Source organism: Pelophylax lessonae (genome assembly GCF_965119305.1).
Source record: "Pelophylax lessonae genome assembly, chromosome: 4".
Taxonomy (NCBI): Eukaryota; Metazoa; Chordata; class Amphibia; order Anura; family Ranidae; genus Pelophylax; species Pelophylax lessonae.
In genome coordinates this window covers 130,371,016-130,382,264 of record NC_138771.1, presented here as the reverse complement: position 1 = coordinate 130,382,264, position 11,249 = coordinate 130,371,016, and the positions used below count along the sequence as shown (strand labels likewise).

The 11,249-nt window shown below is 42.5% G+C and overlaps 1 protein-coding gene across 3 annotated transcripts in view; it reads right to left on the bottom strand.

Moving 5' to 3' along the window:
- Nucleotides 1-672: 672 nt before the first annotated feature.
- The window catches only part of PEAK1 (pseudopodium enriched atypical kinase 1), a 156,700-nt gene continuing 146,123 nt past the window's right edge, over nucleotides 673-11,249 (bottom strand). For all 3 annotated transcript variants that reach the window (XM_082254202.1, XM_082254203.1, XM_082254204.1), the window contains 2 exons: nucleotides 8,711-9,180; nucleotides 673-3,219 (listed from right to left, as the gene is read on the bottom strand). In XM_082254202.1, the coding sequence (XP_082110328.1) occupies nucleotides 2,038-3,219; nucleotides 8,711-9,180 (1,652 nt within the window). In that variant the 3' untranslated portion in view covers nucleotides 673-2,037. The remainder of the gene's footprint in view (nucleotides 3,220-8,710; nucleotides 9,181-11,249) is intronic.

Sequence of the window (11,249 nt, the reverse complement as noted above, 5' to 3'; positions counted from 1 at the left end):
TACAATCACTTTTGCATAACTCCTCCAAGAACAAGGCTACTGCTTGCACCAGGGCTGAGGGCACTTGAGAGGAGTACTATGGCAGGGTGCCGTGATGTTTTCAGGAAGCTATGTACAACTCTCTGCCAGCCCCTCCCACCAGCCATGACCTTCCTGCGTTGCATAGAAAAGCAAAGAGACTCAGTGATGATCTCACTGGGTCAAAATTGAGCATTTAATGAAAATTAATTAGTCAGCACAGTGGCTAAGAGGTTAGTCAGCATTTTCGCCTAGCAGCACTAGGGTCATTGGTTAGAATACCAACCATGGCACTACCTGCACAGAGTTTGCATGTTGTTCTGTGCCTGCATGGGTTTCCTCCCACACTCCAAAGAGGTTCACTGGCTCCTGTCTAAATTGGCCCTAGTATGTGTGTGTGTATGAATGTGAAAAAGGGACCTTAGATTGTAAGCTCCTTGAGGGTAGGGACTGATGTGAATGTACAATAAATATGTAAAGCACTGTATAAATTGGCGGAGCTTTATAAGTACCTGTAATAATAAAATGAATGGTTTTATTTGATAAAATCATTACCATGTTGATGAGGTATGGAGAGAGGAACCAGAGAAGCAAACATATAAGCAGATTAAACTTCAGCTTTAGGCTCCTGCTTCTAAGCATAAAAACACCAACAGCAATCCCATAAAAGAGGTTTATTAACACAGTAATAGTAGGAACATCAGCATTTAAAGGGGAAAAAGTACCACAAGAAAAATGAAAGAAAGGAATGATGAGAGCATAGGGCACTTAACAAATGATAAGTGTACCTGCTCCCATCAGCAAAAGATGTAATGAGAAGTGGAGTTCTCCCTTACACAGTGAGGCACTTTGGACCTGATAACACTAAATGCCTTGTAGCACTGAAAAGTAAAGAGTAAACCACTACCCATTAGAGAAGGAATTTGAAGCATCAAAGGACACTTCTGTCTTCACGTTGTGTATATATGCGTACATATATGAATTGTAACACTATGGGTGTGGTTCTTTATAGATACTGCATGTGTGGCTGTATATAAATATAAATATGGATTTATGGTATTAAAAGCATTCAGATTAAAACAATTCATATTAATACTATTTCTGGTAATCTCTCCCTGCACAGCCGGGCAGATCTTAGCAGTTTCTTCTAGCATAGCAAGTCTCTCGTATATCCAGGCATGAGATATACGGTGTACATTCCTATCTTGTTAGTGAGTGAGATAGTGGACCTGTGTGCTTCCCTTGTGATTAAGCATGTATCACCGGCAATGGGTGATTTATTATTGCAGAATGCATGCGTTTATAAGTTGGTAAATAAAAAATGGTTTGCCTAGCATGACTACAATGCATTCGTGACAACTCTTTGTTTACTAGAGTCACAAAGCTGTGCCATTAGCACTGTAGAAAGCAAAATAAATAGATAGGCAATCACAGCTTACTTCAAGTGCAAATCATTTCAAATAAATTACATGAAAGTCATTTGTGCGTTTATGACTGTTGCCAAGCCGTCCATTGAACAAAAGCTGTAGCAGCCAATATCGTTTTGTGGTGCCGATTTTGTATTTACTGAAGAAAGCAGAGCTTGTGGGCTCCTTCTACATAAAGAATAGGAATAAAGGTACATAAAACATTTCTAATATTATGAATTTTGTATGTTACTGTGCTTCCTCAATAGAACACCAGCTTAGAACTGATTCCAAAACTTTGCAAAATGGGAGAACAGGATTAACAATTAATTGGTTCCATGACTAAAGGGAGATTAGCAGTGTATTATGTGCTGGCATAATAAACTATTCTGCATTTTACGTATGCTTATTGTTAGTGTGAAAACTGTAAAAACATAATTTAGTGAATCTGAGAAAGTATTTGCTCCTATCTTTCTTCTGCAGGTATCTGCCTGACTGTGCAGGAAGGAAGTGGTATATAACACTGGACTTTCAAGCTTCTTAAACGGAGCCTTTGTGGGAATTCCCAGCTATTGCACACAGACCATGGAGGATTTGGACACAATAATGGCCCTCAGTTTTGTTCCAGTAGCCGTAGAGTCTGTGCTAGTCCCTGGGCTGTGCCGAATGCCAGGTACTGACAGCACAACCAATCCTCTAGAGTCACTCCACCTTCTCTTTCAAGAGCTCGCTCTGCCAGTTTTATTAGGAGCAATGTCCTCTTCACTTCTAACCAGTTATGTAGAGATCCTGGTCCTTGCAGCACATCATCCCGCGGCCCCCAAATTAAGCAGCGAAGTGCTGCCTTGGCTTGCCCGACCTGTAACCGATCTGAAGGGCTATGCTGCAAAAGAAGTCCTGCAAGTCGTCCTAGACCACGTGAATATGGAGAGCGACGTGGCACAGCTGGCAAATCACAAGGTCCATATTCCCGTTCCTTCAAGCCCCCATCTAGAAAAGGGTTAGCTAAGTGCAACATCTCATAAATGAGGATCCCAGTCTGGAACTCATCACTCCTTCTGTATTGTGTTGCTCCCACAATCTCTGGAGCCATCCGTGATGGATCACCCAAGCCCTGTGGTCGCCAAACAGTCTGGCTCTTCAGCTTAGCCTGGCTAAAGTTGGTGAGGAGCAGTCGACCAGCACATGATGGAAAAGCTCTCTGTTCAGAGGGACCTTTGTCCTTGGGGTGCTCGTTTTGCTCCTCTGTAGCAGACCTACGGCAGCAGCTACACTTTATCTCACCAGGGCGGCAGCTAGCAAGCAAAAGGTTGTCTAGTCGAAGGTCACAGTGTGTTATTCCCTGCGCTTTTAAATGCTCCAGCGCCCCACACAACTGAAGCAACAGTAAGCACACCTGTCGTTCATACATCTCTGGATCTCTACGGTGCTGGAACTCTCCCTCCCTTACAAAGTCTGCAAGAGTCTGTCTAGGGGGTTCTCGTGTAATCACCACCACCCGACTTCTCCTTTTACCCAGTGACCCTTGATTAGATAAAGAAGATGAACGCTTCTGGTTCTTGCTTGGGGCCTCCTTTGCTTCTGTGGATGATTCTACAGTTTCCCCATCCTTTTCTTCCTCCTCCTCTTCTTCTTCTGATACATTCGGATCCTCCCAAGGCAACAAGCGAGCTGGTACTTCAGCCAAAAATTGCCCACAATCCTGCTGGATGTTGAAATGTTCTGTGAGGCCTTGCCGTACTGCCAGGCAATGGTAATATTCCCTCTGGGCTTGCTTAGACTTGCTGCGGCAGATCTGGGAATAAAAAAACAATGCATGAAATAAAGAGAGGCATTGGCAGCAAACTGCTTATCATCAGTGTAACTGAATATGGTTCCAGAACATGATGCTATTTAATGATTCATTTATGGATATGCTAACTATAGTTAAGAAATGTGGGGTTATGAATACAAATTAATGCTTTTTTATTTGAACATCAGTTTTTCTTTTATATCTGTATTAATAATCAGGATTGGAAGCTGAAAAATGTCTTCCCCAGTACGAACTTAAAAAAGAAAGAAATTAAGCATCAGAAGCTCACTTTAGAACTCTCATTTAACAGCTCAATACAAAGTTAAAATACACACAAACAGTTCATAATTGTATAAATACTTACACTGTTTTGCAATTATTTTCAGCCAGTCTTGTGGTTTACACACTGCATACCACAGACACATGATACCATTTAATCTATTTCTGCAACTTCTTGCTTCATCTGCCTGCTCACTAGTCAATGATTCAACAATATGGTGATGCTTCCTTATTTCCACTGACAAAAAGGTGATAAAGGAAGCTGCAATAATGAAATAGGAAATAGCGATGTCCCCCTGACTAAGCCTTGATGAAGTTTGTGAATCACAAGACTGGCTGAGCAAACTTACAAACATTTTACCTGATAAAATTACTGAAATGTATTTCAACTATGTCTAGAGTTGCTTGGGATCACCTAGAATTACAAACCATAAGAAAGAGGTATGCTTCTCCTAAAATGACTGTCACATGCACATTTTATGAACCAATTTGTAATGCCAAACATCACAAATTTGAGCTTTTTATAATGGACTGTTGATTAAGACTAATTTCAGTGGCTATCTTTGTATTGTCCAACCTGCCACCACTCATGTCAAGAAATCCACACAGATCAGTGATATAAGGACCTAAGCTGGCCATACATGGATCAGAATTTGGCCAGCTCAGCAGGAACTGGCTGAATTTCGATCTGTCTGTAGCCCTCTCTGTTCAACAGAAGCTAGTCAATAAACATTTTTTTGTAATTCAGCTAGCTGACATAACAAAAAAAAAAAAAAAATGAAGCCATGTATGGCCCCTGCTCGCTGTCACAATTTAAAATAACAAGGTTGTGCGGGGCTTCGCCCGCCCTGGCCGCGTCATTCTTTAAGAGAGTTCTGTGAATGTGAAAACTCTGCGGCTGTCAGCTTGTAGTTTTCAATAGATTACCACCGTGCTTTTGAGCGTTCTGGTAGTTAATAATTCCTCCTATCAGTGTGGAACTGCCTGCCTGTCCAATGTACAGGCAGACAGCTTACAATGACAGTCTGCAGGAGACCTACATGGCACCAGCTATGTGCTGATCACAGGTGCAATGCTTTCCAGCAAAAAAATCTGCATGTACTATTTTATTTTTTATTGAAATTATTCTTTAACCACTTCAATACCGGGCACTTTCACCTCCTTCCTGCCCAAGGCCAATTTTCAGCTTTTAGCGCTGTTGCATTTTGAATGACAATTGCGCGGTCATGCAACACTGTACCTAAACCAAATTTATATCATTTTTTCCCCACAAATAGAGCTTTTTTTGGTGGTATTTGATCACTGCAAGGTTTTTTCTTTTTTTGCTAAACAAATAAAAATATACCGAAAAGTTTGAAAAAAAAAAAAAAAATTTTTTTTGTTTATGTTATACAATTTTGTAAATAGATAAGTTTTTTCCTGCACTGCTGAGGCCGCACTGACAGGCACTGAGGAGGCACTAATATGCAGCACTGATGGGCACTGATATGTGGCACTGATAGGTAGCACTGATATGCAGCATTGGTGGGCACTGATAGGCGGCACTGCTGGGCACTGATAGGCGGCATTAATGGGCACTGATAGGTGGCACTGATAGTCAGCAGTGATGGGCACTGATAGACGGCACTCATGGGCACTGATAGGCAGCACTGGTGGGCAATAATGTGCACTGATGGGGGCACTGATAGATGGCAATAATGGGTACTGGCGGGCATCACTGATGGGGAGGGCATTGGCAGGCAGCACTGATGGGGAGGGCACTGGCGGGCTCCCTGGGCCCTGATTGCCATCCCTGGTGGCCATGTTGGGCATCCCTGGGGTCATGGGTGTGCATCCCTGGGGTCATGGGTGGGCATCCCTGGTGGTTCTAGTGGCATCCCCCCCTAATGATTACCAGTGCAGACCCCCCCCTGTCAGGAGAGCCGCAGATCGGCTCTCCTATACTCGTGCCTGTCAGGCACGAACTAAGGAAAGCCGATCAACGGCTCTTCCTGTGTACTATGTGACCAGCTGTGATTGGACACAGCTGGTCACATGGTAAAGAGCCTACGTCAGTAGGCTCTTTACCGAGATCTGAGATGCGGTGTGTCAGAGTGACACGCCGCAGCACCGATCTCCGTTCTGCGTGCTCCCAGGGGGCGCGCAGAATGCATTATCCTACCGCCGTCATATGACGTCCGATCAGGATAATGCAACCACTTTCCCGCCATCAATCGCCTATAGGGCGGGCGGGAAATGGTTAAAAGATATACGTTTTTTTTTTTCTCACAATCATACCTAGGTGGATGCTGCATCGGTCCCCAGCAGCGTCTCCAACACTGAAACTCTTACAGCTCTCTGCTCTGCCCCCTCCTCGCTCACTGGAGCGCTGGGCTGTGGAGAGAGTGAGAGCGGCCGGCTCAGGCTCTCAGCAGCTCTCTGAGAGGCTGAGCTGGGTGCCGGTCCAGGCATGTGGGCGGATCCTGACTCCATTGTCACAAACGTGCTCTGTGATGTCAGCCGGCAGCGGGCTGCAGAACTGCACTCCTATGATCCACAAGAGAACTACAAGCTTTTGCTGTACTTCTCCTTTAAGTGCTAGTCGGTTTGTACCCAGCTGGCTGGGCAGTGACACAAACTCTAACTAGCATGCTTTCCACACTGGAGAATAATTACAGTGCCTTAAAAAAGTATTCATACCCCTTGAAATTTTCCACATTTTGTCATGTTACAACCAAAAACATAAATGTATTTTATTGGGATTTTATGTGATAGACCAACACAAAGTGGCACATAGTTGTAACATGGAAGGAAAATGAGAACTGGTTTTTAATTTTTTTTTACAAATAAATATGTGAAAAGTGTGGAGTGCATTTGCATTCAGCCTCCTTTACTCTGAAACCCCTAACTAAAATCTAGTGGAACCAATTGCCTTCAGAAGTCCCCTAATTAGTAAATAGAGACAATCTGTGAGTCATTTATTCTCAGTATAAATACAACTGTTCTGTGAAGCCCTCAGAGGTTTGTTAGAGAATCTTTGTAAACGAACAAAGCATCAAAAAGACAAAAGGAACACACTAGACAAGTTAGGGTTAAAGTTTTTGAGAAGTTTAAAGCAGAGTTATGTTATAAAAAAATATCCCAAGCTTTGAGCATCTCACAGAGCACTGTTCAATCCATCATCAGAAAATGGAAAGACTATGGCATAACTGCAAACCTACCAAGACATGACTGTCCACCTAAACTGACTGGCTGGGCAAGGAGAGCATTAATTAGAGGAACAGCCAAGAGGCCCATTGTAACTGGAGGAGCTGCAGAGATCCACAGCTCAGGTGGGAGAATCTGTCCACAGGACAACTATTAGTCGTGCACTCCATAAATCTGGCCTTTATGAAAGAGTGGCAAGAAGAAAGCCATTGTTAAAAGAAAGCCAAAAAAAGTCCCGTTTGCGAGACGCCATGTGGGGGACACAGCAAACACATGGAAGAAGGTGCTCTGGTCAGATGAAACCAAAATGTAACTTTTTGACCTAAAAGCAAAATGGTATGTGTGGTGGAAAACTAACACTGCACATCACTCTGAACACACCATCCCTACTGTGAAACATGGTGGTGGCAGCATCATGTTGTGGGAATGCATTTAATCAGCCCGGGCAGGGAAGCTGGTCAGAAATGATGAGAAGAAGGATGGAGCCAAATACAGGGCAATCATAGAAGAAAACCTGTTGGAGTCTGCAAAAGTCTTGAGACTGGGGCGGAGGTTTGCCTTCCAGCAGGACAATGACCCTAAACAAACAGCCAGAGCTACAATGGAATGGTTTCAAAGTCCAGACCTAAATCCAACTGAGAATCTGGCAAGACTTGAAAATTGCTGTTCACAGACGCTCTCCGTCCAATCTGACAGAGCTTGAGCTATTTTGCAAAGAAGAATGGGCAAAAATTTCACAGTAGAGACATACCCAAAAAGACTTGCAGCTGTAATTGCAGTGAAAGGTGGTTCTACAAAGTGTTGATTCAGGGGGCTGAATACAAATGCATGCCACGTTTTTCAGATATATATTTGTAAAAATTTTTGAAAACCATTTATCATTTTCATTCCACTTTACAATTATGTGCCATATTTTGTGTTGGTCTATCACATAAAATCCCAATAAAATGCATTTACATTTTTGGTTATAACGTGACAAAATGTTGAAAATTTCAAGGGGTGTGAATACTTTTTCTTGTCACTGTACGTGCTAGAGAGAGCTTAGAGAGTGCAACCTATAATGTGTTTGCCTTCCATTTACATCAATGCAACACACCACAGTGTCAGCCAACACTGTTTAACCACTTACGGACCACCCACCGTGTATTTACTTCGGAACTTGGACGTTAAATCCCGGGTTATGACAGGAGATAGCTGCCATAACCCCAGGATTTTTTTAATCGGCAATATGGCCCCCACTCGACTCTATGGCGTTGGAAGGCCGGAGCAAAGTCATACATCGCTTCCTCCCAACGGCCTTAAAGAGCGCATTTTTTTCTCATCATGAAAAAATCTTTTTGACCCCAGATCTCACATTAAAGAGGTCCTGTCCTGCTTATTTCTATTACAGGAATGTTTGCATTCCTTTGTAATAGGAATAAAAGTGACCAAATTCGTTTTTTTTTTAAAAGGACAGTGTAAAAAAAAAAAAAAAATAGAAAATAAATAGAAAAAAAAAAAAAAGTAAAGCGCCCCGTCCCTGTAACTCACACCCACCTATGTAAACGGTGTTTAAACCACACATGTAGGGTATCACTGCGATCGTTAGAGTGAGAGCAATAATCCAAGCCCTAGACCGCCTCTGTAACTCTAAACTTGTAACCTGTAGAAATTTTTAAAATGTCGCCTATGGGGATTTTTAAGTACCAATGTTTGTTGCCATTCCACGAGTGCGCCCAATTTTGAAGCATGACATGTTGGGTATCTATTTACTTGGCGTAACTTTACAGTTTTCTTATTTTTTTATTCAAAAAAGTGTATTTTTTCCCAAAAAATTACATTTGTAAGACCTCTGCGCAAATACGGAGTGATAAAAAATATTGCAACGATCTCAACTTTATGCTCTATGGTCTCTCCAAAAAAAAAAAAATACATAATGTTTGGGGGTTCTAAGTAATTTTCTAGCAAAATAATTTTATCTTGTAAACAACAAGTGTCAGAAATAGGCCCAGTCCTTAAGTGGTTAAAATACCATCATAAACGGACTTACCTTTACAGCATAGAGATTCCCAGGGTCCCGAGCATATGACGCCCTGTAATATACAGCATCTCCAGCCTGGCAACAAGGTGTGTTACTAGCTAGTCGGAAATCTGGCCAACTCTCCAATCCAAAGCTGACTGGTTCTCTTTGTCCTGCCATGAAGATGTCCTCACAACGGGCAAAGAAACGACGAAGGGCCTCCGCTTGTAGCTCTGCGATCCTCCCCCCTGGACCCTTGGGTTTTTCCATAGAATCTCCTGACTCATTTCCACCAACCTCCCAGCTGCGCTCTGTATCATATGTAGGATTAGCCAGGCTCAGTACTGTCCCAGGTGTCCTATCCGGTGTGCACTGTCGAGGTGTCTGATTCTTCTTTGGAAGAGGAGGAGGAGATAGAAGTGGCTCTGGTTCTTCAGGAGGGCTTCCACCACGAGTTTGCCGAGGCTGCTTGTATGGGATCATATTTGCCCGAGAATGACCTGTGAGCAGAAAATACTAGACTATAAGAAAATCTACTAATGTGTATCACCATTCCAGTGTTTATTATTGTTCATTATAAAAAAGAAACTAGTACAATAAACAACTCTATGGATTACAAGTGATATCTAGTCCTGAATATTGTCATATTAAATATGACAAAAAAGTTGCTACTAGGGACCTACTTCACATCCCTCTAAATACCTAATGTAGTCTATAATAACAGTGCATTAATTTACTGTTACTAAATCCAAAGTGTGAACAATAAAAAAAAGACACGTTAAAAAAAAAAAACCCGAAGTGATGATTTAATTAATGAATGGAAAAAAAAAAAAAAACACCGCTATACACAATAACACTGATGTCTACCAACAAAATGTATCATTATTGTGGGACTGTTAATTGTTTACACCTTCAATGGAAAATCCCAATTCATTGGTAAATGTAATGTACTGCAGTTTACTAGTCCACTAATCCACACAAATTAGCAGGGTGAAAGAACTCCCCCTTCCCCTCCTGCCAGGACACTGTATACTGTACCCACAGCTGTCAGAATACACTGATTAGTGGGTGCAATGGAAGCCCTGCAGATGTTAATCAAGAAAAGCTTTCTAACATGTCGCATCAACAGGCGCAGGGACTGCCACCCATTGATTGAAATTCAGCTGAACCAGCTGAATTTTGATCAGTGTACGATCGGCTTTAGTTCTCTTTTGTTCAGGTTCTCCATCCTTTTTTTTAAAAGGTGATTCTGCCATTAATACACTTCCTTTTCTAGAGTGACAACACTTAAGGCGGCCATACATGGACTGAAATTCAGCTGGTTCAGCAGGGACCGGACGAATATCAATTCATGTATGGGCAGGCTGGTTGTACAAAAACAAAGTTATTACCTGTTAACTTGATTTCCAGGAATCTTTCAGGACAGCCTTATGAGAGAGTGGCTCCTCCCACCTAGCACAGGGAACCCAAATCCAAATTAGTATTAAAAGACAGACACTATGCATGGTCCCTCAGTAATAACAAATAACCAAAGGCCTAACAGGTACTCCCCCTAATAATAACCATTACAAAATCATAGGGTGGGAACAGTGCCATCCTGGAAGATTCCTGGAAATCAAGTTAACAGGTAATAACTTAGTTTTCCCAAGTCATCTTCCAGGACAGCCTTATGAGAGCGACATCATAGAAATAATACCTGTTAGGGAGGGACTACTGCCCGAAGCACTTTTCTCCTAAAAGCCTGGTCAATTGATGACAGAAGTTCCAGATGGTAGTGTCTTACGAAAGACTGTAAACTTGACCAGGTGGCTGCTTTGCATATCTGGATGGGGGTAGCCCCTGCTTTCTCTGCCCAAGCCACTAGTGGAACGTGCTCTAAGCTTAGGTGGAGCTGGCAGTCCTGCTATGGAAAAGGCTTCCTCAATAGCGGATTTCAAACATCTCGCGATAGTGGTTTTTGAGGCACCTAGTCCTTTCCTGGGACCTGAATACAGCACAAACAATTTGGGTACCTTCCTCCATTCTTTGGTTCTTTCAATATAGCATAACAGGCATCTCCTGACGTCTAATATGTGAAAATGCTCTTCTTTTAAATTGCTTGCTTGTCCGCAGAAAGATGGAATTACGATGTCCTGTGACCTATGGAAATCAGTGGATACTTTAGCGAAGAACCCCAGGGACAGAATGACCTTATCTGGAAAAATGAAACAGTAAGGTTCCGCTAATAATAAAGCTTGCAATTCACTCACTCTCCTGGCTGACACCAGGGCCACTAGGAATACGGTTTTGTAAGTTAGGAGTTTTAAAGAGCTGTCTTCGAGAGGCTCAAACAGTTCTTTCATAAAACTCTGCAGTACTGCCGATAGGTCCCAAGGGGGGAACCTCTTCTGCTGAGGTCTCTTCCTTGAAATGGACTTGCCACTTGCACTTTTAGGGTGTTGGGTGCAAGACCTAAATCTGTACCATCCTGTAAAAAATCAAGTACGGCTGGAATAATAGACCCAAAAATCCTGCCTTTTTCCTTCCTCCAGCCGCAGAACTTTCCAAATTTTGGAGTAAATTTAATTTG